We start from the raw sequence: 27,902 nt of genomic DNA on the forward strand, positions 1-27,902 counted from the left end.
ATTAGTAATGATCATGACACATGCCTAGACCTCTGGGCCTAACCATCTGTCAGAACTTGCCCCTTGTGTCCTTGGCCAAACCTCCTAGTCCAGGGATCAGCTGCCCAAATTGGAGAGGTGGCAGGTTTAGAGGAAAAGGAAGTTTTTTAACTGCCTGGATCAGCACAAATAGCTGATAACCCGAACAGATGACAGCAGTGGTGAGATTCAAAATTTTTTACTACTGGTTCTGTCAGCGTGGCTTGGTGGGTGTGGCATGGCTTGATGGGTGTGGCTTGATGGGCATGGCTGGGGAAGGAAACTGTAAAATCTCCATTTACTCCCTACTCCAGGGGAAGGTTACTGCAAAATCCCCATTTCCTCCTGATTATGCCTGTCATCCAGAGGTGATATTTACCAGTTCTCCAAACTACTCAAAATTTCCGCTACCAGTTCCCCAGAACTGGTGAGATCCTGCTGAATACCACCTCTGGATGACAGGCATAAGGATACTGCCCAAACTTGCCCACTTTCTGCTGCTTCACCCCATCTTTTAGTGCAGTTTGAGTTTCCCTGATTACAGATTTAGCATGCTTCCCCTATGTGCAAAAAATTACATGCAAAAGCATCCCAAACAAGTGCTGACAGGGCAGGGAATAACACCTGCATCCATACCTGAGCCTTTAACATCAATACCACCACTGATTAGCTGGTTTGCTTGTGCTGATCCATAACTGTGAGTCAGTTGCTTGAGCAAAGAGGCAGGAAGGTAGGACATTTCCTGCCAACTGGAGAATGAACTGTCTACACTTGATAGTTCCAGAAAAAAAAAAAACCCCAGATTTGCACCTGCATCAAATAAAAGAGCAGAGTCGGGGGGAGAAAGTAATTGGCTCTCAACACAAGCAGACAGCATTTAATCAGCTAGGTCTGGAGCCTGTTTTGCACTAGTGCAGAAGCCTCATCCAGAGATAACCTGTTTATTGCACAGGTCATTCCATTTATTTTTGTAAATACATTTTTTTTTGGTTTAGCAATCTAATTGATCAGCAAATTAATCTAATAGATATTACATTATTAACTGCTCTGTTTCTTTAGACACTCCTAAATGGTTTGTAAAAAAGGATCTCTGCTGGTACATCTTCAGAATATTTCTATTTACCTTGCAGGTCCCACTAATCACTGATTTATAAACTAGATACAATAGTTTTGTAAACAGAATCTAGTCTATGTGAAAAATAATTTCAAGATATTTTAGGCTACAATCTTTAAAAAAACTTGTTCAGAAATAACGTTTTCCCTTTTCCCAGTGCAACATGGAAAAGCATGCTTTGACCTACACAGGTCCTGCATGCTATTTTTACAATGTTCACGTATTACGTACATCCAAGTTGTACATATATCCGGAGCTTTGTAATGTGGAACTGTTGGTCAAGAACAGCCATAGGGATGTTTAAAAAGTCAAGTTGGTGGCTATGCCCAAGCATCAAAATGGGTGGGTTTGATCACAACAAGTGCAGGCATCATCTTGACTTTTTTGAGCTCTTTCAGGATGTACATGCCATGAATGCATGTACAGACAAAGCTCTAAAAATAGTAAAGTTTGTAACTTTTTCTGAAAAAAGACATCTTACTCAATTGAGCGGGAAACTTGACAGAGTTTCCTGGATGGCAAGAATATTTCTTCCCCTCATTCCTGGAAATTCCCTTCTTTAGACATTTAATATAATGGGGGGGGGGGAAGAAAGTTTCACTTTAAAATGGCCGATCTTCCAAAAAGTTCACTATTTTCCTTTCTCCTTCTGGGACTGAGAAGAGGATGAAGAAGATACAGTGATTTTTAGAATGCAAATATAATGCACTATATTCAGTTTTAATCCAAGAGGGACAGGATCTCTCAGTGATTATGCTAAATGCAGGGTATGATGAGCATGGCTGTTGAAATTATACATCATTCCAGGGTCTCAAGAATTAAGACTTGCCCCCACTTGTCTCTAGACATGGCATGGCACAAACATGCCCTGGCAACCTTTTTTTTTTTCAGCTGGGTCTCCATGGAGTTCATGCCTTCATCTCACTCCCAACCTACAAGTGATATAAATGTAATTAATCTTTTGAATTTGTACAACTCTAAATGATCTCTCCCCTCTCCTTTACTCTAACACCTTTGAAAAACAGCTTCAAGAGATATAAAATCTCTTAGGCTTTATCACCTATTCAAGTCAAGTGCCTGTAGTGAGTGGGAAGAGAGGCCAAAAATGTAGGAAGGAGATCAGTCACAGGGACTGCAAATTCAGAGTTTTCTGTCCATTCAAGGATGGATGAATAACACTTTAGCTGAACATTTGAGAAAGGTACTTAGTCTCTTGCTTCCCAATTCAAAGTCAACTCTACATCATAGTAATTAGGTGATATGTGCATTAGATAATAGATAAACTAAAATCATTAGGTGAGCTGGTTAGGTATAATGATTAAGGCATTAAGGTAGAAACCGAGTGGCTGTAACTTCTAGGCATGAAAGTCAGCTGGGTGATCTTCGGCCAGTATCTCTCTCTCTCTCATCCCTGGGAAGCAGGTAGTGGCAAACCACTTCCAAAATCTTGCCAAGGAAACTGCAAGGACTAGTCCAAGCAATTGCCAGAAATCAATACTGACTTGAAGGTCACACACATACACAAGCAGCTGAAGATAAAACTTGTGAACTACTTCTGTGGCCTCACCCTCAAGCAATGTGGGTAATTTTATCAAAATTAAGAGTGAAAGAAAACAATTCACTACCATCTTTTTGCTTGAAAAATCTCATGCCTGAGTGTCAATCAAGAGAGGCTTCTCTAATAAAAAAAATTTAATTAAAAAAAAAGAGGTGGGGGGAGGCTTCTCTTTATCTCTGCCAAAAGAGGATGGAGCCTTAATTTTCAAATGCAGTCTGTCTTTAACAATATGTTTGGCAGCTACCTAACACAGTACATGAATTACAATTCAAAACTAGCAGTGTACTTTTTCTTCTGAAATGCCAAAAGAAAGCATTTTGTTGCCAGGTTTTTAACATTTATAGTTTTTAATAGACTTGCACGCAGAGTTCGACATAAGACGGGTGGCTATGTAAAAGAAAGAAAAAGAGAGGAAAATAACTCAGTCCTTTTTTCATCCCATGTTCATGTTGTTATTGGAGGCCTGGACAAACATCACAGAAAGGTCAGTTTCTGAGTAAGATTGGAATTTAATTATATTCTGAAAAGGAAAGACAAACTTTTCTCAACGTTCACTTGCAAGTCATGTTCCCATTTGATGCCAATTTCACCTGTTTTTAATTATGCAAACTGTTCAGTCTTGGAAGATTTCTAGAGCATTTGATTGGCTCAGATACTATTGCATTGTAATAAAGGAATGTTTCTGCAGCAGCAAAGTGGCTTTCAGTTTGGTATCAGTTTGTTGTAGTGATTAAGCAACAGGCTATAAAAACCAGTAAACTGTGACTTTTAGTCCATCTTATGTATAAAACCAGCTGGGTGACCTTGAGCCAGTTACTCTCACTCAGCCCTGGGAAGCAGTCAATGGCAAACCACTTCTGATATCTTGCCACAAAAACGGCAAGGACTTCTTTAGGCAGTTGCCAGGAGTCAACACTGACTTGAAGGCACCAAAAAGAAAAAAAAGTGGCTTTCAACTCTTATAAAGCAAATATTTTTGTATTTCTTTGTCACATACAATGTCCTAGTTTTGGCTGTATGTTAGTTTTCACCTGGCTTTTTCCAGATCAGTAAAGTTGGGAGGAGATGAGGAAGAGAACATTGGGAGCTACAATGCTTCCAGGCCATTTGGGATTTGATATTCCTTACACAGATCCCAATTAATTCAAAGGGGTGACATTGATTAATTCAAAGGGGTGACAATGATGCCCTTGATGTGATGTCTCGCTGCCTGGAGGCCGTGCGGGTCTGGATGGGGAGAAATAGGTCAGACTCAACCCTGCCAAGACCGAGTGGCTGTGGCTCCCGGCATCCCAATATAGTCAGCTGGTGCCATCGCTGACTATTGGGGGTGAATCTTTGCCCCCCACAGAGAGGGCTCATAATCTGGGTGTCCTCCTGGATGCAAGGCTGTCTTTAGAAGAGCATATGATGGCCGTGGGCCAGGGAGGCTTTTTATCAGGTTCGCCTGATTCGCCAGTTGCGACCCTTTCTGGACCAGGACGCCTTGCGCACCGTCACTCACGCCCTGGTCACCTCCTGGCTGGACTATTGTAATGCTCTCTACATGGGGCTCCCCTTGAAGAGCACTCAGAGGCTCCAACTGGTCCAGAATGCGTCCGCACGGGGTTATGGGTGCGACTTGTTGTGCCCACGTGACACCTCTCCTGCGCGAGCTGCACTGGCTCCCAATGGTCTTCTGGGTGCGATTCAAGGTGTTGAATCCTTTAAAGCGCTCCATGGCATAGGACCCGGGTACCTTTGAGACCGACTTCTGCCATCAGTAGCCTCCCACCGGCCAGTCCACTCCCACAGAGAGGGGCTCCTCAGGGTGCCATCGGCCAAGGCATGTCGGCTGGTGACCCAGGGGGAGGGCCTTCTCTGTGGGAGCTCTTGCCCTATGGAATGAACTGCCCCTGGAATTGCACAAGATCTCCGACCTCTGTGTATTTCGCTATGCCCTCAAGACCCTGCTGTTCCGCCAGGCCGGGCTATCAGAGTAAATGATTTTAAATTGGGTGTTTTAAATTTTTGGGTTTTAATTCAGGCTGAAATTATTTAATAATTTTAATTATTTTTTAATTGATATCCATATATGTTTGTGTTTTAATAGGCTGTATACCGCCCTGAGTCCTTCGGGAGAAGGGCAGTATAGAAATAAAATTATTATTATTATTATTATTATTATTATTATTATTATTATTATTATTATTATTATTTAATCTTTAGTGAGATTCACAGCCTTTGAGGCTGGTTAATAGCTCAGCAGCTCGAGTCCTAACCAAGGACCTAGGAACTGTTAAGGTATCGTCGGAGGATGTAAGCTGTTCCGAGTAAGGTGGTTTTTTGTAGAGTCAAAATGTTCAAGTCCGGCAAATTTAGAATTTCTAAATAGCGGGGTAGCCCTTTGGGTATTGCTCCAAGGGCTCCAATTACAATCGGGACAACACACGATTTCTTTTTCCACAGTTGCTCAACTTCAATTTGCAAATCCCGGTACTTTGTGATTTTTTCTTGCTGCTTATCTTCAATCCGTGCATCACCATGTATTGCAATATCAATGAACCATACTTTTTTCTTTTCAACTATTGTTATGTCAGGTGTGTTGTGGACCAAGTGCCTGTCAGTCTGAATCCTAAAGTCCCACAAGATCTTGAGTTTCTCATTCTCTAAAACTTTCTCAACCTGATGTTCCCAGTGGTTTTTGCTGTACTCAAATCCAAACTTCTGGCACAATTTCCAGTGAATGATCTTAGCAACATGGTCATGGCGTTGTAGGTAGTCAGTTTGTGAAATTTTGCTGCACCCACTGATCAGGTGGTCGACTGTTTCATCTTTCTCATTGCAGAGGCGGCATTTGCTGTTGGTGGTAACATGTTGAATTTTTGCCTTCATGCAGTTTGTGGCTAGGGCTTGTTCTTGAGCTGCCAAAATAAAGCTTTCTGTTTCTTTTTTCAGTACTCCTGATCTTAACCAGTTCCAAGTTAGTTTCTGGTCAGCTTTGCCTTCAATACTTTTCAAGTATTGGCCATGCAGACTTTGTGTTTCCAATTTTCAGCTCGCTGCTCAATTACTTCTTTCTTATATTCTGCTTTTGTTTTAGTTGTCTTTAAAAGGTCTCCTTTATTTACTTCCTTTATCATTGGTTCTTCACTTTTCTGGATGTAATCATTCAAGCTGCATTTTTCTTCTTCCACAGTCTGCTTTACTTGTACGAGTCCTCGACCACCCTCTGCTCTTGGTAAATATAATCGGTCAACATCACTTTTAGGGTGCAAGGCATGATTCATTGTCATAAGCTTCCTTGTTTTTCTGTCCAAATTGTCTAACTCCATCTGGGTCCAGTCAATTATTCCTGCAGAGTATCTAATCACAGGTATAGCCCAGGTATTTATGGCTTTTATGATGTTTCCTCCACTCAATTTGGACATTAATATCTTACTAATTCGCCGAATGTACTTCGCTGAAATTAATTCCTTGACTTTATTATGCATTAAGTCAGAGGCTTCTAAAATCCCCAAGTACTTGTAGCCTTCTTCTGATTTTACTGCCTTTATCATTTCTTCATTTTCTAGTTCTATTCCATCCTCTTCTATGATCTTGCCTGCTTTGGTTGCTATTGTTGCACATTTGTCAATTCCAAACTGCATACCAATGTCTTGGCTGAATTCTTTTGTGTTTTCAATTAATAAATTCAGTTCAGCTTTTGTTTTACCAAACAGCTTCAAATCATCCATGTACATCAAGTGCGAGATTTTCAGTCCTTTCTTTGCAAGTTCGTATCCACAGTTCATCTTCTTCAAAATGATTGTCAGTGGTAGCATTGAGAGTATAAAAAGTAGGGGTGAAATGGAATCGCCCTGGAAAATGCCTCATTTAATTTCAACTTCACCCAGTTCTTCTTCATTAGCCATAAGTTTCGTTTTCCAGAAGTTCATTGAAGATTCCATGAATTTTTGTATGTTGTTGCTGATGCCTAATATTTCCAGGCATTTCTTGATCCAGCTATGGGGAACTGAATCAAATGCTTTCTTATAGTCTATCCAAGCCATGAACAGGTTGGTTCGTCTTTTCTTTGAGTTCTTTAGGATTAGCTTGTCGATCAGCAATTGATCCTTTGTTCCTCTTGAGTTTTTGCAGCATCCTTTCTGTTCTACAGGAAGCAAGTTATTTCTTTCCAGGTATCCATAGATTTGGTTTGCAATGATACCAGTAAGAAGCTTGTATGTTGTTGGCAAACAGGTGATTAGCCTATAGTTTCCAGGGTCCTTTCCTTTTTCTTTATCTTTTTGGATCAAAAATGTCCTTCCGGTTGTCATCCATTCATCATTTTCAGGTGTTTTTAGGATCTGGTTCATCTGGGTTGCCAATCTTTTGTGCAGACTTGTAAGTGCCTTTAACCAGAAGCCATGCAGCTCATCCGGTCCAGGTGCACTCCAGTTCTTCACTTTTCTTGACTGTCTTTGCACTATTGCTTTTGTTATTTTCACGTCTTCCATTTTATGCACTTTAATAGAGTCCTCAACCTGTTTGATCCATTTTGCATTTCTGTTGTGCTTCTTGTTGTTTTCCCACAAATTCTTCCAGAATTTCAGAGCTTTCTCTTTATCAGGCTTTTCATTTGTTGTTACTCCGTTTCCATTTTCTAAACTCTTATAAAACTGGTGCTGATTTGCTCTGAACTGTGAGTTTTCCTTGAACTGAGTTACTCGGTTTTCATACCTTTTAATCTTTTCAGCGATGGCAACAACCCTCTGCTTCAGCTCTTCAATTACTACCGCAATCTCCTTATTCCTCAGATCGTATCTTGCTTCCAGGCTGCTTTTGATCTGCTTGTTCTTTAGCTGACCTTGCCTTAGGTTCTTCAAGTTGCTCAAAATCTCCACGTACTTTTTTGATCTTCAATTCTAACCAAATTTTCCACTTAGGCTTCCCCTTCTTGCCTCTTTGGTTCTTTTGTATTTTCAACCCCAGTTCTTTGGTGGTTATGACGGCTGCTGCATACATCAGTTGGTTTGTTTCGGCTAATGTAGTGGTTCGAATAGTTTGCATAGCCTCATTGACCTTTTTTAGTACATTTTTCAATTCTTTCTGGTTCACTTGGTTCAGCTTTGGCAAACGTGTTCTTTCAGCATCTTCCATTTGGTGCTTTATTTTTCCAGCTAATTGAGCACTATCTGTTGGTGTTTGTTCTTTAGTGCTTCCTTGTTCTTCATCTTCATCCATTTCAGTATCCTCTTCTTCCCTTTCTTCCTCCATTTGCTTTTGAGTCTGGAAATCATTCTTGATGTTACTCTTCTTTGTTGATGTACTCAGATCATTAATTGCTTTCTCTTCTATTGCTATTAATTCTTCTATAGTGAAAAATTTGTGGTTTAGGATTACAAGTCATTGGTCCATTAACCTTTGTTCACTGGTGTCACAGTCCGTATGGTTCATCTTCCAAATCTGATACATTCTTTTTTGAAATCCATGTTTTGCTGGCTCAGACTGATAGTAAGCTTTCATAATAGAGGTGTTTTCTTCCCTGGTCCAGATTTTTCGCTTTTTGGGTTTTTCTTCCAGTAGCTTGTCAGCTCTATGCCCTGGTTGCCTAGCAGAGGGAGTTGAGCCCTGTAACTCATTTTGCGTAGAATGCCCAGGAGCCATAGCATCCAACGGAACCCTTGTTAATCCGGGCGACGGTTCAGCCGGCATAAATTTCATTTTTTCTGTATTCACCATGTTTGAATGGGTTGTGGAGCAGATTTTGTCTGGCCCTTCACCTAAGGTCTGTCTGATATGGTTGCACCTGTTCAGCATAGCCCTTAGGATCACTAGAGCACGCAAGCCCCTCCATCATGACAAGGTAGAGCTCCTCGGAGGGGATTATTATTATTATTATTATTATTATTATTATTATTATTATTATTTCTTGACTTTAACTACATGGCAAGCAGCCCATTTAGAAGGGCAAAGGAACAGGAGCCAAACTTTACTACAATTCAGAAGCAGGAGAGACGAAGCATGGATTGTGCAGCTCCCATCACCAGACAAGCGAACCAAAGAACTGACAGCACCCCATTTGGGAAGCTGTCCACCAACCCTGCTTTCTGCTGCATGATTTCTCCTCACCTTACCTGTTCAAGAGCTAAACAAAGACATTGTTGTTTTGTTTAAACATCTCAGGGAAGCTGCCATTACAGTGGCAGAAACCCAGGTTAGTTTAAGCTAAAAAATATTTTGATAATTTATAGCACACTGTAGCCAGCCAGGCATTCTTAGCCTTTATATAAACCATAATAGGACTTATTTGCTTGGGTTATACCATTATCATTTGTTTAAACTAGGTTTAAGGTTTAGCAATCTTAAACCCTGCTTTATGTGAAGCTGCCAATTGATCCTTATTATTCTGTGGGGAGGGGGGAATCTCACTCCATCAAACAAAAAAACTAGCTTTGAGGTCTTATATTAACTATAACAATCACTAATAGCAACCTCACCGATGCATGTCAAAACAGTTTCTAGCTTTGGTAGACACTGAAACAATTTAATTGTTTGCAGAGGAGTTCTGAAGGCTTCTAAAATATGGAGTGGGGTTAACCATTAATTTTGGACTAATATAGTAGCTACATGAATATTATCTAGAAGGAAGGAAGGAAGGAAGGAAGGAAGGAAGGAAGGAAGGAAGGAAGGAAGGAAAGGAAGGAAGGAAGGAAGGAAGGAAGGAAGGAAGGAAGGAAGGACGGACTTTTACATAGATCATATGTAGTAGCAATAGTAGTAGTAACAGGGCAACACAGATTGCATACTGAGGTTTGTAGAAATGGAAAAGGAAGAACATATGGAGATAGGGATGGAATGGAGACCTTGAACCTTGAACCAAAGCTGTGCACAGTACTGTTGAAGGGTAAGAAATGCTCTCCAGGGTTACAGCTAGTCAGCAAACCAAGGGACAAAAACAAGCAACACAACGATAACATGTCCTCAGGTTCTCTAATCTATAACATTTTATCAACAAATATGCTGATAAAGCAACCAATCCACAGGGATGGAAAATATACATCAGTGTAAAAATGCAGCACAGACTGCATACTGAGCTTTGTAGAAATGTATATGTGTGTGTGTGTGTGTGTGTATACACACATACACACATCAAATTTATATTTTGCTGATAAAGAAATAAAGGGAGACTAGTATAGATCTATTTCAAGCTATTTAGCTCTCATCAGCTAGCCATAACCTTACTTGGATTTGAACTTGGGCTTCCTGCATGTTAGGCAGTTGAATTAATCTCTGAGCCACAAATTCTCATCCCTTTATCAGCTTGAGCCAGGGATATATATATGTCGTTTCTCCCTTCCCCCACCCCTCTCCTTTTTTCCCCATATTTATCTCTGAATTCCTATGTCTTAAGGCAGACATCAGAACCCTAACATGCTGCAGGTTATTGCACCATGACAGCTGCACCACAAAAAGGGAGAAAAACTGACCCAATTTACGTAAACCATTCTAGAGGGGCGATGAGAAGGGAATCGGGTATTCATTGGCTAACATGGGCTTACAGGCAAACCCAAATATCCCTTGGAAGAGAAGAAGGATATCTTGGGAAAGATAACCTTAGTTCTAATGTTTACTTCATCTCATTAGGCCAATTCAGATATTATTCTACCTGGAGTGCTCAAAATAAGAGCACTTCAGATAATTCCATCCATCGCGTTCTTGTGATATTGGCTCCCTGCAGTCTTCACACATTCAGCTTGATTATCTACACAGGGGTAAAAAAATCTATGGCTTCTAGACTGTATTATGCATTATTGGTTTCTTGGCTCATGTGGAATCCTACATACAGTATATACAGCTCATTGTAGGCTTTTTCCCTGCTAAAAGCCCTAGTGAACATACAATGCCTACAGAGAACAAGATTATTTGAGCATTTATTATTCCGGGAATAAGAACGCCTAAATGGAGTTTTCGTCTTCTGTCTCTTGTTATAGTAATTGCATTTGTGAGTTTTCTAGATAAGTGGTTGGTTTCATGACTTTTTTTAAAAAATGGAACTACTTACCAAGATCATTTTTTCTCCTTGCCATCAAATTCCACAATAATCAGGAATTATTCCTTACAACCTCATGTTGAATTATGAATATTCTTCATAATAAGATATTTTTTACTGCACGTTGCAGCATATTCAGTCAGGGGGGAAAAGCAAAAAATAAATAAATAGGCATATATGTGTAAATGTATGATTTTAAAAACATGTTGCTTGAAACTCCAACAATGAGTTCTGTGAAATGTCATATACACTTTTCATAACAATGTAGTTTTCATATGAACTTCATCCAATTTAAAGGCCTATAACTCAAAAACATGGGTTTCTATAGAATTTAGGGGGGGAAACTATTGTAGCTTTATATATATTTGGCAGCCTACGTCTGTTTCCAATAATCTAGCCTTCCTGGAAATTTCATTCCACACTAGTATAGGAAGTTAGCACCCGCCCCCCTCATAGAAGAATGGAATATTCTAAGAAATATTAAAGAGGCAGAATAATATATTTCCCTGGATGAGAAAAGGAGAGACAAAGCAGCTTCCTGCAGCTCCCTGCCCCCCCCCCTTCCCTCCACTTCAGCTCCAGAGTGATGGGATTAAGACATAGCCCTCAGGACATGATAGGATTAGCCCTCTACCCATCTCACTACACGGCACCTGGGAAGATTACATCACCCAGCAAGACGGAACCAAGCTGGGACACATCAGCCTACAAAGTTAGCTAAGACCCCCGCCCCCTGGGGCTCTGACAGCCAATGGGATACATTTCTTGTACAGGAACAGGAAACTCTAAGGCAGGGCCCAAGAGAGTGTATAAATATATTCCTCTCTCCACTCCATGTGCCTTTTTTGCCCAGGACCTCAAACCATGTGGTCCTGTCCGCCAATAAAAACCATCTTTCCAATCGGCCACCATGTTTCCAGTGTCCTTCTCCCCACCTGGAACTGAACCCAAAAGGATATTTCTTCCAACACTAGAGAAAAACAAAAATATTAAACCAGACGTACAAAATTTTTGCACTGATTCTGTGAAATCTGCCATCCTTTTTTCTTTCGTATCTACCTGCCCTGCAGATTCTGATCCTGATTTTTAAAAAGCATTTATATTTTCACATGCTTAATAATGAAAACCATGAGTTCTTTTTCCCCCCATCTCTTCTACTGTTTCTTTCCAATGATGAGTTAATTGTTAGTTAATGTAACATAATGTAATGTAATGTTTGAGAGACACTGATGTAGTGTCTCTCAAACCATACAGTGATACCTGGGTAAATTATTAATTTGTCTATGTGGTGGTAGTAGTAGTAGTAGTAGTAGTAGTAGTAGTAGTAGTAGTAATGATAATAGTAACTCTGAAGTGGCTTGAGGTTTTTAAGGAAATAATTGAAATCCCTGTAAATAATTACCCTGATGTTCATTAAAATAAATTCCTAAAATATACCTCAGGCCATTTAGGAAGGATCTCCCACTTTGCATGTGTTCAATTTCTGGCATTCTTAATTAAAATAATATCTGACGTTCCTAAATTTCTCTACCTGAAAATATGTTTCTCCTTAATAGCCTGAAAGAGAAAGAATTTTGCCAGACTCAGCAGATAGTTTTGGTATTATATGCACGTACATAAATATATATGGAGACATGTGTAAATGAATAAGTATATACATTTACTCATCTGTACACGTGTAGCTACTTATTATAAGGCATTTTTATGTCTTCTGTTTAAATCACTTAATTCTTAATTCTTCCTTCCAGATTCTATCAAGGAAAGGCATGAAATATGTCCTTCTAATCTTCAACTACTTCCACTTACTTTGAGGAATTTTAAATAGAAACATTGCTAAAAAGAATTAAACATCCAAGACTTTTCTAGTCCTTCTTTGATGTGATCTATGGAGCAATATTTGGTTACTAAAAAAATCAAGCAACATATGCTACATTAATAATCTCACTGAAAAGAAGAAACTTTTGTGAGTGATGAAAAACAAGTGGCTGCAAACCAAACCAAAGGAATCTGAAGAAAGAAAGGAGCTGTTATTGCAGCCAGATTAAACAGAAGCAAAACAAATACTTCCAGGAAATCTACAAATCAATGTGTAAAAGCAGCCGCCTTTCTGTGTAGCTTGTTCTCAGATGTATACTGCCGCTAAATGTGGATATTTCATTTAGCCATCATGGACTGATAAATAATGATCAACTATTCTCTCAAAATCATCATGCATTTATAAGAACATTGTTAGTGAATGTTCCAGTCTTTTTTGTAACTATGAACCAAGCAAAGATTCCTCTGGGGAAAAATGAGCAGGATTCAATTTGTTTCACTGTGCTCATAGCTACATAATGGGAGAAGGCATCTGATTGTTAGCCAATCATTCAGAACCAGCTGTCTTTCTGATACTATCCCATTGGTTGTTAACATGGGAACCGATTGTGAGATGGGTGAAAGAAAATAGTTGGACGGGATTCTTCCTAAGTTTCTGTGTGGCAGCTGTCACGGGAGTCTGCATGGAGGAAAAGTGATATTACTTTGTGAAGCCAGCATGAATTCCACAAACGTTACAGATGGTTCTCTCCGCCTTTTGGAAAAGGTGCTGATTGGAACTGCTCTCACAGTTCTCATTGTTGTGACTGTGTGTGGTAATGTGATGGTATGCTTGGCTGTCTATCTCAGTCGACGGCTTCGCAGCCTAACTAATTGTTTCATTGTCTCGTTGGCCTTTACAGACCTGCTACTAGGCCTACTGGTCTTACCCTTCTCAGCCCTCTATGAGATCTCCTCCCATGAGTGGCTCATGAACATTACTTTCTGCAATGTCTACATTAGCTTGGATGTCATGCTATGCACTGCTTCCATTCTCAATCTCTTCGTCATTAGCCTGGATCGCTATTATGCTATTACAGCACCCCTCCGCTACACCACTGTGGTCACTCCTTTACGAGTCGTTGTAGCTTTGATTCTTATCTGGGTAGTGTCCCTTATGGTTTCTTTTTTACCCATCAGTTTGGGATGGAATACCAATGACACAACTATCCAGAACCAGAATCAATTGAACGGGAAGCAAGAGTGCAAATTGGAGGTCAATGCAACATATGTTCTGGTGGATGGCTTGCTAACTTTCTACCTCCCCTTAATTATCATGTGCATCACCTACTACCGGATATTTAAAATAGCCAGGGAACAAGCTAAGAGGATCAACAACAGCACTTGTTGCAAGACCGACAGAACTATATTGCCCACAGTGAAAGAACACAAGGCCACTGTGACCCTTGCAGCTGTGATGGGAGCCTTCATAATATGCTGGTTTCCCTATTTTACTGTGTTCACATACCGAGGTGTGATGGGTGCAGTATGTGACCCACTGCTGACTGTTGTCTTATGGCTGGGTTATGTCAACTCAGCTCTGAACCCCATTTTGTATGCTGCACTGAATAGGGACTTCCGGACAGCTTATCAGAGGTTGCTCAAATGTCGGCGAATAAGGCCAGATGCCAGAGAAACTTCTCTATCACATGAGATGAGAGACAAGACCTGCAATCTGATGACAAATCTATATGAAAACAAACATCTAGAGACACATACAATGAATGGGAAGGCGACGCCTCTAATCAAAGAAACCATAAAAAGGTAACGTTCTCTGAAAGGCTGAATTATTACTGAGGTTGCATTAGAGGCAGAAGAAAATTTTTGCATCCTGTTTAATGTCAGAAGGAATTGTGACCTTTTGGCAGCCTTGGGGAAAGCAGTGTGACCTTTAAACTGCAATCTGGTCAGCTAGATTTGTCCTTGGGTAGTTTTAAATTGCCTAAATCTAGAGTACCTCCCATCGTCAAGCTAGCTGTCCAAAAGAAACGGCAACACCCTATCTGGGAAGTTGTCCATGAGGGCTCTGTCTCACAAATACTGCCTTCTGCTATAGGATTTCCCCTCACCTTCCCCCAGTATCGGTCATCTTGTTTAATCTCATAATTATCAACTACTTCTATTGTCACTTTGCTCATCTTAAATTGCTCATCTTTTCCACCTGACATAACTTGTTTTCTTAACATTCAAGGAAAGCCTGCCTTTTCACTCTCCTGGTTTTGTTTGTCTTTGCTTTTAAAATGACTGGTCTTAAGTCATTCTCAGTTTCTGTAACCAATGTATGATGTCTATCTATCTCAATTTTGACATTGTTTCCATTGATTTTTCCTCTTCTGGACCCAAAGCCCATATGATATATTCAGTATAGAAATTGAACAAGTATAGCAATAGAATCAGTCCTTTTCCAGTGGTAAACCATTCTGGGTTATCAAATTATTTATTTTTGTTCATTTAGTTGTTAAATGTATTTGCTGCCTATCTCACCATGGGGATACTCTAGGGGACTTACAACAATAAAAAGGAAGAAATGAAAAGAGTGGAAACAAAATACAAGTAAAATAATGGAATAATAAAATAAACAACGAAGATGAAAACATGAATACATCAACATGATAACAAAAAGATGGCTGGGTGAAGAGCAGAGAGCAAGAGAGGGGAGGGTGTCTGCTATCAATCCAACAGCCACCTCCACTGCGGAACTTCCCTGTTTAGTCCCCAGGCCAACTGGCAAAGTCAGGTCTTCAGGCTCCTGTGGAAGGATAGAACAATTGGGGGCAGATCTTACCAGAGAGGAGGATATTCTAAAGCAGGGGTCTCCAACCTTGGCAACTTTAAGACCTGTGGACTTCAACTCCCAGAATTCCTCAGCCATTCCTCAGGTGGCTGAGGAATTCTGGGAGTTGAAGTCCACAGGTCTTAAAATTGCCAAAGTTGAAGACCCCTGTTCTAAAGGGCAGGCACTATGGCAGAGAAGGCTATTTTTCTAGATCCCAAAAGGGCCTCTCTGCTGGCACAAGTAGGACAGGCTTGTCCTAGTGGAACAAAATGGTTCATTATGTAGTCTGGGCCTATGTAATTAAGGATGTAAAGGTCATAACCAAAAATCTTGAACTCTACTCAGAAGCAGACCAGTAGCCAGTGAAGTTCATGGAGCAGAGGTGTAATATGGGCCGTATTAGGGGCCCCAAATTCCTCTCTCACTGCCACACTTTGCACCAGTTGAAACTTCCAAATGGATTTCAAGGATATCCCCATATAGAGCACATTGCGATAGTCCAGTCGAGAGGTGACTAGGACTTGAGTAACTGAGTCATGAGCCAGGAAAAGTTGCAACTGGTACAAAACTCTCTCAATTATACCTACCACCTGCTCTTTGATCAGGAGACATGAGTCCAGGAGAACCCCTAAGTTACAAACTGGGTCTGAACCCCTAATTCAATATCATCCAGAACCAAGAATGACGAAAACCCAGATCCCGAGGTTCCATGTGCCCAAAGCCATTCAATCTTGCCATAGTTCATTCGAATTCTGTTGTCCCCCATCCAGGTCCCAACAACCTCCAAGCACCATGAAAGGGTAGTGACAGAGTAGGGAAATTCTGTCTCACTGTGCCTTCCTGGTCATTGTAAGTATTTCTTATTTTTTTTAAAAAAAAGAAAAAAAGTCAGATGTTGTGACATATCCACTGCTTTGAGAGACTTCCAAAGACCTGAATGATAAAGACTATCAAAACTTTTGAAGTTGTCTACAAAAAGTGGAGTTATTTTTAATATTCTCTTGCTGTTTCTCTAAATTAGCTAGATGATCATATGTTTTCTTTAAATCTCCCTCTCTAGGAAGTGGGAAATAGATCAACCTTTTCCAGTTCTGAGTTATGCTGTTTTTTTCCACAATTGTTGTCAGAGAGCTGCCACAAACTTTATGGTTCCTTTAATTGCTCCACCACCATGGGCTTTCCTGTTTGCTAGTTGTTTTCTAGACCATCTGATTTCCTCCTCACCTACCCAGTACAGAATTCAAATTAAAGCATTCCAACCAATTGCTAACCAGCCCCTCCAGAAACACATCCATTGAAGAGAATTCCACCACTGTTGGGTGACTACTAGTTCCCTTACTTAACTACTCTTTCCACTAGGAGGACTTTATAGAATTCAGTAAGAATTTCCCTTTCTGTAACTGAAAACCAGGAGTCCTTATCCTACACATTGAAATAATAGATAAAAAAAACTTGGCCTCCTTTTGTATATGAAAAAAAGTTATTATATCCTCTGTGAGTATTCTCTCGTTGAGTCTTACCACTCCCAATTTCTTCAGTTCCCTACATAGTCCTATGACATTCCTCGTGGATACCCTGAATCTGTTCTATTTTTTTCTCTATCCTACTTACAGTGTGGTTCCCAGGCCAGTGTTGGCTGGGAGTTGTGGTCCACTGACCCATGTAGAACAATTGTTTTCTATGTTTTATGTTTTCTATGTTTTATGTTTTCTATGTTTTATATTTTCTGATACAACTTAAAATTGCTTCTGCTTTTTTGCAGCTTCATGAAACTGCTAACTCAGTTTCTTATTAGTTATGTTTCAAAATCTAGGCCTTTTATTTCATAAGCGAAAAATATAGACATATCTCTCTTAAAATTCATTCTGGTTTTTTCAGTCCATTTTTCTGACCTATTCAAAACTATTTTGTAAGTTATTTAAAAAAAGAGGAAACATCCTAAAGTGATTAATTAAAAAGAGCAAGTGAAGTATTTCAATTCTTAGTCTCCTAGTTAAATAAGCATCTAAAAACAATATAGGCAGTTCTGCTTATTTTGATTCTAGAGAGATTGCATTTCTAAAGGTCTAGAAAAAGAAGAAGTGGGGATGTTGCTTCCCAGAAGCATTTAGAAATTTCAGATTCTTCAAAGAGATATTACTGGATCAGAACACTACAGCTTCACTCTATAGAAACTTTCCATTTGGCAGCTAGCTCTTATTTTGCTATCAGGTTTCAGGCAATGTCAAGAAATTTATTCTGCTGCTTGATCTTAAACAGAAAGGCCAAAAATACTTCTTATGTTCTGCAGACGCTTTCGGTTCTAGCTATCAGAATGGGTCCAGATCAGTGGTGAAATCTAAAATTTGTTACTACCAGTTCTGTGGGCGTGGCTTGGTGGGGTGGGTAATGTGACTGGGTAGGCGTAGCCAATTTTCTTTTTTTTTACTTTTAAAACCATTTTTTCTTCAACCTCTTCAGTGAAGAAGTTGTAAAAAAATGCTTTCAAAAGGCTCTGACAATCCAAGCTGAGTTGAGTTTTTAAAAACTCAACAAGTTGAGATCCAAGCTGAGTTTTTAAAAAACCCCTGCAGATCAGGCAACTCAGCTTGGATCGTCAGAGGCATTTAAAAGGAAAAAAAACCCTTTTTTTCTTTTAAATGCCTCTGACGATCCAAGCTCTGCCCATCAGGCAACTCAGCTTGGATCGTCAGAGGCATTTAAAAGAAAAAAGGGGTTTTTTTTTCTTTTAAAAGCCTTTGACGATCCCAGCTGAGCCCCGTGATCATCAGAGGCTTTTTTTTTTTACTTTTAAAAGCATTATTTGGCCGAAGAGGTTGTAGAAAAAATGCTTTTAAAAGTAAAAAAAAAAAGCCTCTGATGATTGTGCAGCTCAGCTGGGCATGGCGGGGTGGCAGGGATTTTTGCTACCGGTTCTCTGAACCACCCGCCTCCATTGCTACTGGATCAGGCGATCCGGTCCAAACCGGGAGCATTTTACCCCTGGTCCAGATGTTGCTTAATGCCATGGTGATCATCACTCTTCATTTCCCATGCAAAACCTGGCTGTGTTGGGATGCTTGCTTTGCTTTAGAAATTAAAGCCAGTTATTTGCTGAATTGTTTTTATCTAAAAGAAGCTGTGATAAGGGAAAAGCTAAAAACATTATGGACATCTATGTCTGTGATGTACAGATCTTTTGCTCTAGGCACCATGTTCAGGTTACCATAGAGCTGGCTTGTCTTCACAGAATGGTTCAACCATTCACCACCGCAGTGAAGAACGGGAATTATTTTTGACATATGAAAATCTTCACATGTCAAGGGCAAATCTTTTATCTAGCTAACATTTTGTTGTATTTTTCTCTTTAAAACAATGCCTCTGACAATCTGGACACAATGCTGTTATTTGTCTTTCACAGATCCATTTTACAAAAAAAAAAAAGAACTGAAGCGGTAGATATCCAAACAAAGAGCAGCTGTGCTTTTATTATATAGATATAGAATGAACTGAAGCATACTTATAGCTGATAGAAATGGGCAGTATGCTGTGTTCAGAGTGGCTCATTTAATGGAATAAAATAAAATGTGTCATTATACACAGTTGTAAGCACAGCTAACTGGGTTCTTCTTATGGCCCTGCTAGCTGCAGGGGTCGAGGATTACTCTTATACAGTATTTTATTATTGAAATGTGGATCTGCACCAAAAATCCAACTGTCTAGAGCAGAAATCCTGTGATTTTGGTTTTAAGAGTGGAGATTGTTTTTTAAAAAAATAGCTCCCCTGTAGTCTCTCCTTTTCGAAATCTTTTCTTGCTGTTCAATAAAGACAAAAGAATTCAAATTCCACATCATCTGCCAGCCCCCAAATCTTTACACTTTACCCCTATGTAATGTCCAGGGAAACAGCCAGATTGTTATGGTCTGTCAGCGGCCTGTGCAGTTAGTAGCTGATTCCGACAGCAAGGAGGCTGGTGTGCTGCGCCAGCAGCCTGTGCAGCTGGCGCTCGAGTCAGACAATGAGGAGGCTGGAGAAGATGTGGTGCCAGAGATGGGGATTCAGCCAGGGCCTTCAGAACCTCCAGAAGCTTCCATAAGTGAAGAGGAAGAAGAGGAGGAGCCTCTTCTCGATGCACAAGTGCACAGAGCTGTTAAAAGGCAGGAGTGGCTCCTCAGGAGATGGTCTCCTCGAGAGTAAGGCTTGGGATTAATTGGCCACTCCCTTAGCCTATTTAAGGAAGGACGATGACTGATGCAATTTGCAGGAAACAACTTCATTCATATTCCTTCACGTCTTGATTCCAGAAACATTTGATTCAGCTCTTGTTTCTCTCTTGTCAGTTTTCTGCAAATTGCTTCTGGGCATTCTGCCAACCACAGTAAGATTACGGTTATCTGAAATACTGTGCCTCAGAATTGAGTTATTATTCTCTGGATTCTTGTCGGCAAAAATGGTCCCCACCAGCAGAATGCTGCTGCAGGCTGGGGAGGCTAAAAACAGGCCATGCAGTGTCCTCATGGGGCCTGCGCACATGAAAATGTGCCCCTCCCCCGTGGCCTGTTTTGGTCAGCAAAGTTCTGCAGGAGTCGTCCATCCTGTCTCCTCCCCACTCTCCGCCTTCACCTCCCCCCCCCCGGCCCACACAGGAGAACTACTATGCTGATCCAGCCCTTGAAGAAATGCAGTTTTACATGTCTGGTCTAATGCAAGACTGGATTGATGATTCCTGTCATTACCAGAACTTTATAGGAATATAGATTCTTAATGCCTTTAATAACAGTCCCTGCTTTTATTAAAGTTATTGATCTTAGTTCTGCATTATTCTAGTTCACTTTCCACAGCATCTTTATTCAATAAACACTTCATTAAAAGCATACTATTTATCAGCACAAATTATTTAAATTCAACGGCGGAAAAAAAAAACTTGATTTTTTTTGTTTTGTTTAACTAAATGCTGTTCAATTGGATATGAAAATGGATTTGCTTTAGGAATTATTTCAAAGAAGATAATTTTGTATACCTTTTCATTGGAAGAGTAGATGTTGCTACATTTTTATGTAGCTGGGAGGTGTATGCCCCTACCTTTCACTGTACAGTCATTTCTCCAGCTATCCTGTTTCTCGATTTCCGTTAAACCCTGAGGGAAACATCATGAGCAAACCTCATCTTTGGAAGGGGTAGTACTTTTTAGAAATTACTGAAAAGCTCTCTCCAATAAAGGAGAATGTTTGTAGTTCAGAGTTAAAATGAGGGGTCCTCTTTGAGCTTGGTTGTTTTCTTGCAGGTGTTTCATTACCCAAAATAGGTGACATCATCAGTGCTAGTAGGGAGAAGGTCCCAAAGGTGATTTTTTTCAAGAGGCAATTGGACTTTCTTTGTTTTTCCTTGAAGACATTCATTTCTTATCCCAGAAGCTTCTTCAGTTCTCTTGGATGAGAAGCAAAATAAAGAAAATCCAGTTTCCTCTTGCAAAAAGCTCCTTTGGGACAACCATGACCTGTATGACTGACATTCTCCATAGACAGTAGGGAGAAGGGTTTGCCGCCAATGTATACAGTGGTGTGTCCTGTCAATCTTGACGGAAGTAGTCTTGGTGTTGGGTGCTGGGTGCTGGGGGGTTGGCCTGTTTACCGTTGGCTTGTTTGTCAGTTCTTTGATTGGGATATTGTTTACTTCTTGATTGTTGATCTGATGTTAAGCTTAGTGTTTCTTATCTGGGTGTTGATTGCTTGTGGGGAGGTGTTTTGATCTTTTTACTGAACAAGGAGATGTACCATGTTTCTATTTAATGGTTAGCAATCACTCCAAAATGTATATTTATATATACATATAAATTATCATGAATCCATTTTTTTTAATATACTTTATTAGTTTTAAAATTGTAGAAAACATCAAATCTCTGTTAACATCTGAGGTGTCATGTATTTACATATTTACATTATATATATATATATATATATATATATATATATATATATATATATATATAAAATAAATTCAAATCTACCATTATTAAAAATAAACGTAACCTAACATTACAATCTCATTCTATTATTCCACCATTTGTACCACCTTTCCCATACTGCATTGAATTTTGAGTTCACATCATTATTAAGATCACTTGTTAATTTTGCCATTTCTGCACATTCTAAGATTTTGTTTATTAGTATTACCTCTGGAGGAGTTGATCTGTCCTTCCAGTACTTTGCAAAAACTAGCCTGGCCGCTGTTGTAACATGTATTGTAAGATGTATCTTATCTTTAGAAAATCCATCTCTGATCATTCCCAATAAGAAAATTTCAGGGGATAATTCTATTTCTTCTTCCAGTATTTCTCGTAACCAGTTTCGTATTTTTGTCCAAAACTTTTTTGTCTCGGGGCAGGACCACCACATATGATAGAAGGTGCCAACCTCCTTTCCACACTTCCAACACGTTGCTGAAGCACTGGGAAATATTTTCGCTAATCTAGCTGGCGCTAGATACCATCTATGAAACTATTTTGTAATGGTTCTCCCTATAAGTTGATGATTTAGTCAAATTGTAGTTTCTATTCCAGGCCTCCTCCCAGTCGTTGAAATTTAATCTATAACCGATGTTTTTTTCCCAAATATTTAATTGGTTTCTGGCTATCATGAATCCATTTTATGCAAATCAGTTTTTTTCTTCTGCCCTCTTTGTGAAGGCTTCATACTTCTTGAGATTTGATTTTAGCAATCCATAGTTGGTTATTCTAGGATTTACAGGAATAATATTGAAATATCCACAGAGATGTCTGAAGAAAAAGCAATGGAAATGGCAAATATTTTTTATTCCAAAGGCATATTCATATTTAATTTTCAGAAACAAAATGAGCTAGTATGAAGTTGAGTATGATAATCTGCATTTTTAAGCAGCAATCAGAGTCTATAACTTGACTTAATTGTCAAAGCTTCATGTCCTCCAATTTCACATCTATTGTTTTCATAGAATTATAAAGTTGGGAGTCATCTCGTTCAATTCCTTGAACAATGCAGGATCTGCTAAAGCATTTCATAAACTGTCCAACATATTTTTGAAAACCTCCAGTGAAGGAACATACATTTCAAGAGGCAGTTTTTTTCCCACTGGTTGACAGCTATGTTATATTACCTGAATCTACTTCCCCACAGGTTCAGCCCATTGGTTCTGGCCATACCTTTCAAGACAACAGAGAGTACATTTATTCCCTACTCTGTAAGGCTTTTTTATATCTGGAACATGCCCTCTCTTCCCCAAACTAAGCTCTTTATTTTAGAGAAGTAAAAATGGTTAATTTTACTTCTCCAAACTAAGCACACCTAGTTTCTCTAACTACTCCACCTAGGACTTGATATCCAGTTCCAAGTCTTGTTATAAGTGGATAGCTCAACAGACAGAGCTCTGTAATTTAACACCAGTTATCTGCAATTAAAGTAAGATCAAATCCCACCAGGCTCAAGGTTGACTCAGCCTTCCATCCTTTCTAAGGTAGGTAAATTGAGGACCCAGTTTGTGGGGGCAATAAGCTGACTTTGTATAAATATACAAAAGTATGAAGGCTATTGCTTAACGCATTGTAAGCCGCCCTGAATCTCCGGAGAAGGGCGGCATATAAATCAAATAAAAAAAAGTGTTTATAATATATTACTGTTGTTATTATTATGGTTGCACAGTCAGCCAGGAGTTTAGACAGGATTTGGCATTTTTATCCACACTATCAAACTCTTCCCAAGGACCTGGGATAGGCAGATGTCATTCTCTGATGGTCTTAAAAGTGTCATCGTAGGATGTAAGCTCTTCCAAGTAAAGCTGCTTTTACCAATTGACTGATTTTGATTTTTTTCAATACCAATGGTATTCAAGTGTTGTTCCAGATGTTTTGGGTTTGCACCCAAGGTACAATATCATTATTGGCAATAGTAAATGGCAATCTTTGTTTTCCTCTGCCAAGGTCATTCTACTTCTATCTGCAGGTCTTTGTATTTTGTGATTTTTTCCTCCAGTTCTTTATCTTCTATTCTGCAGTTTCCATATATTACAATATCCACTATCCAAACTTTTTTAGTTTTTTTTACCAACAATTGTTAAGTATAAGATGTTATATGGCAGGTGTTTGTATGTTTGAATTCTAAAGTTCCAGGGCACTTTAGCTTCCTCATTTATATATATATGTGTGTGTGTGTGTGTGTGTGTGTGTGTGTGTGTGTGTGTGTGTGTTTTAATTATTTTTTAAAACAAACAAACACATAATACATCAATCCTTCAATGTGTCTTCTCAGTGTTTCTTTGGTGACTTCTTCTTTTTATTACTCCTCCTATCTTCATTTCTCCTTGATAGTTTCCATTTCTCTATTGAGATATTTCCCCCAAATTACAATACATTTAATGTAATATTCTCCTTATTTAATTATCACAATCTTTATCTATATCTCTTTTTAACCAATCATAAAATTTCCCCCATATCTTATAATAGTCCATATCCTCTCTCTCTTTAATCATCGAAGTTAATCTGTTCAATCTAAGATTTTTTTAATTACTTCCCCTTCCAAAGGGATTTTCTCTGCTTTCCATCTTTGTGCAAATACTATCCTTGCTGCCATTATTATATGTATAATCAAGTATATATTTTCTTTACTAATTTTCTCTGGTAGTATATCCAATAGGAACAGCTCAGGTTTTAAATCAATATGTTGTTGGATCATTTCTTCTAGCCATGTCTTAATACAACTCCAATAGTCTCTAGCTTCTGGGCATGTCCACCACATATAATAATAAGATCCTGGTATTTGATGGCATTTCCAACATTTAGCTGATTTGTCTTTAAACATTTTTGCCAATTTTTCCAGAGCCATATGCCATCTATAAAACATTTTATATTGATTCTCTTTATATGCAGTGGATGTTGTTAGTTTATAGTTCCTTTCCCATAACTGTTGCCAACTATTAAGCTCAATTGAATATCCACAACTTTTTGCCCAAGCAATCATTGTTTCCTTTACTTGTTCTTCCTCTAATTCCATACTAAGCAGGATAGCTTCCTCATTTTCTATTACTTTGTCTATTTTATGGTCCCAACAGTTCTTGCTTGCAGGCAGATGGTATTTCTAGCAGATATTCCAATGTACCATTGTTGCTACTTTGTCATGCCGTTTTTGTATTCGGTTTGTGTGTTCCTCTTGTAGCAGTTAAAGGTCCACTTTTTCTTCAGCTTCTTTGCAGAGGCAGCATTTGTTACTTGTTGCTACCTTCTTATTATTTAGATAAGAAGGAGAAAGCTGAATCTTTTCGTTGTCCATCCTTTTTGATTCTCAATAATCCGAATAGTAACTCTTGTGAAGGTGCAAAATGTTCTCAGAAAAAGATAGCTGATGCATAGCAATTGGAGGGCAAAAACCCTTTCCTCTTACACAGGCTGCACACCTTTAATCTCCCTCCCCAACCAGTTTATACAGGACAAGGTCTGTGGTTCATATGTTCAGATTGACCCTGGAGGCAATGTTTAGATGGCTGCTTTGGCCTGTCAGAAATGAGGAGTAATAAGCTCACTTTTCCTGCAGATATAACTATATTACCGGTTCTGCTCTGATCTATGATTCTGATTTTCCTCACTCGTTCTTCTTGAGTCTGGAACTGAATGACATAGACCAGAGCTCATGAAACCAAGTTTAGCAGCTGAAGGATGGTAATAATAGCCGAAGATTATAGGAGCAAATATATTCTATAACTATTATTATTCTATTTTATTGACAAATGTTCTCCCTCATTCTCCCCCCTCCACCCCACTTTCTCCCATTCTTATTTTAACCTTTTCAGCTCTGGGCCTTTTCCTTAAACTACAGACAGGCCAGTAAGAGTGGTCACTGTGACAAAACTCTGACTGTCCTCTTCCAAAATCCACTGAGAACAGAAGGATACAGTTTAGATTTTCTTCTGGGGAAAATCTAGGGTCCCTCAGGTGAGTATCTGGGAAGTCACATTGTAGAATGCAGTAATCTTCAATTTTTATTTTTATTTTTGCAGGTCCTTATATCTGACAGGCCACATTAGTCTCTCTGTAATATATTTGTTAATTACTGTCTCCATGTGGGCAATAGCATGATGATTGTTTTTCTTTATTAGGCTCAAAAGAAAAATTATAAGCAAAATAAGTTAGCAGCTTTGAAAACATTGGCTCTAGGACATATCGGATACTAGAGCAGAAACTTGAACTTTGCAAGACCAACTGACACAAGATCTGATTTTGGAGGTGGGGTTTAGAAGTTTATAGAAGTATACCACCCTAAATTAAACAACTTAAGATAATGTGACAAATTGATTGAAAGTCTCAGTCAAAAAGGAGTTAGTTCAACCAAAGGCAAGCAACAAAAATCAACAGTTCACCGCTTCAGGTAGAGACAGACCCAGGTTAAGAATGACTTTTATTCCTAATTCTGCCCTTAACTCAGTAATTTGTAGGTACTGTAGGTTGGAACTTGTACTTTTGCACAATGAACTGCTGAAAACAAGCTGTATATTAAACATGTGTGGCTTCAACAGTACATAAAAAATTATGGGGCTTCGATGGTTCATCAGCTTAAGGGGAAAAAAATGCCATCTGCAATTTTTAGTAACAGGCAGCTTTTTCATAAATAGGGGGGTGTCTGAAAGTCAGACATTCTTAACTCGGGAACTGCCTGCACCCATTTATTCTTCTGTGCCAAAGATTTCCTTGGTTTCATCTATGTGCAGATCACCTGTAGCTATTGGTTGCTTATAAGACAGAAGCATACGTTTACACTGAGCTCGTACTTTAAGTGTACAACATGACTTTCGTTCTATTATCTACTATTGGTTGTTTATAGTATGTTTATGCTCAGGCTAAATATACATTTTTGACAAGCAGTGAATATTGTATAGATTGTAATAATGCACATCTTAAAGTGTGTATAGAAGGTGTCCAATAGGAAGGAATGCTGAACCAGTTGTATCTGAAGCCCAAAAGGCTTCTAGAAGGCCTGATAATGTGCATGAGTATAAAATGTTTTAGACATTAGTGTAATGTTACTTTGTCTTCAACAGAAACTGATAATTTTTTATTATCAATTTTCTTAAATTCAATGACCATCAAATTCACTCTGCCCATCTGTATTTAACAGCATTTTCTCTCCTTACAATGCTGAGTTCCTTTATTTTTCACTTCCAGAAAATACAATTTTCAGAAACGTGACCCAGACAAACCCAATGAATTTTCAGTTCCCTTCTAACACATGACGAAAGAGCCACTTCTGGGCTTTTAACCCTAAATCACATGAAAAACACTGATCATATGAAAAGATTAGGTATTCTACATTAGAAGAGAAAATGCTTTATGACACAAACAGCAAATCTAGACAGAAGTTTCTTCCCCAAAAATTGTTAAGGGATAGTGCAGCTGGACATCTGTAAGAGGATGAATTATTTATAACTTGGAATGCACCAAATCTTACTATTTCACAGGGTACTTTCCTTAATTAGGAATGTGACAGTTTTGCAAGTGAGGGGGATCAATCTTTCTGATTTTTTGCACTTCAGTAGTCTTCATAATATTTGGGAACAGGGTCTTTGGAATGCATAATTGTGGATTATGAATATCAAGATAATGTTCTAAAATAGTGAAATGGAATAGGATTTAGAATAGAATAACAGAGGTGGAAGGGACCTTGGAGGTCTTCTAGTCCAACCCCCTGCCCAGGCAGGAAACCCTACACCACTTCAGACAAATGGTTGTCCAATATCTTCTTAAAAATTTCTAGTGTTGGAGCATTCACAACTTCTGCAGGCAAGTTGTTCCACTTATTAATTGTTCTGTCAGGAAATTTCTCCTTAGTTCTAAATTGCTTCTCTCCTTGATTAGTTTCCACCCATTGCTTCTTATTCTACCCTCAGGTGCTTTGATTAACAGTTTGACTCCCTCTTCTTTGTGGCAATCCCTGAGATATTGGAACACTGCTATCATGTGTCCCGATTTGCTGTCAGTGAAGTGGGAAAGGAATTAAATTTGTGGGGAAGTATTTTAAAAATCTTTTAAAATGTCCCTTCTTTTTTTCTACCACATGGTAGATACATTTCATCCTTAAAAGGAACTCAAAAATCCAGACTAACAAATGTTGAAAATCAGGCTTTGGGAAAACAAATAATAAATAATTAGCTGCTTGACAAGGAACTACTTCTCCCCAAATTTCCTATTCTTTTTCTGTTGAATGAGAGGTACTGAAAGAATATCACAATGTTATTTGATATTATCAAGGATAATTTTTATTACTTACTTTACTTTATAACTGAATGGCAATCCTGCTTTCTCCTTTTAATATACTCCCCATCCCTTGAAGTCTCCTTTCAGAAAGCATAGATCTGTATGCCTGTTTGGTTCAGCTGCATTGCTATGGGTAGGAAACTCCTCTTTGACATTTCTTGTTGAACATCTGCTTCCTACTTCTTTTATAGTTGTTGTTGCACAAGTATCCGTGTTCTTATCTATCGAAAGTTTCAGTCATCCAGGCCATGGTTGTCCAAGGGTGCTTTTCCAAAAGGCAACTGGGTTTTCTTGGTTTTTAATTTGAAGATATTTTG

At 39.0% G+C, this 27,902-nt stretch overlaps 1 protein-coding gene across 2 annotated transcripts in view; it reads left to right on the plus strand.

The window, feature by feature from the left end:
• HRH2 (histamine receptor H2) overlaps window positions 1-27,902 on the plus strand; it is a 48,045-nt gene that overhangs the window by 14,137 nt on the left and 6,006 nt on the right. The window contains exons 2-3 of one of the 2 annotated variants that reach the window (XR_015732594.1): window positions 12,453-14,322; window positions 25,128-25,269. Coding sequence is in view for 1 of the 2 variants with exons in the window: in XM_034401353.2 (XP_034257244.1) it covers window positions 13,238-14,322 (1,085 nt within the window). In the remaining variant the exon portion in view is untranslated. The remainder of the gene's footprint in view (window positions 1-12,452; window positions 14,323-25,127; window positions 25,270-27,902) is intronic. The other variant, XM_034401353.2, reaches the window with a different exon arrangement.

This window comes from Pantherophis guttatus, chromosome 2 (assembly GCF_059756535.1).
Source record: "Pantherophis guttatus breed Tessera chromosome 2, ASM5975653v1, whole genome shotgun sequence".
NCBI classification, from domain to species: Eukaryota; Metazoa; Chordata; class Lepidosauria; order Squamata; family Colubridae; genus Pantherophis; species Pantherophis guttatus.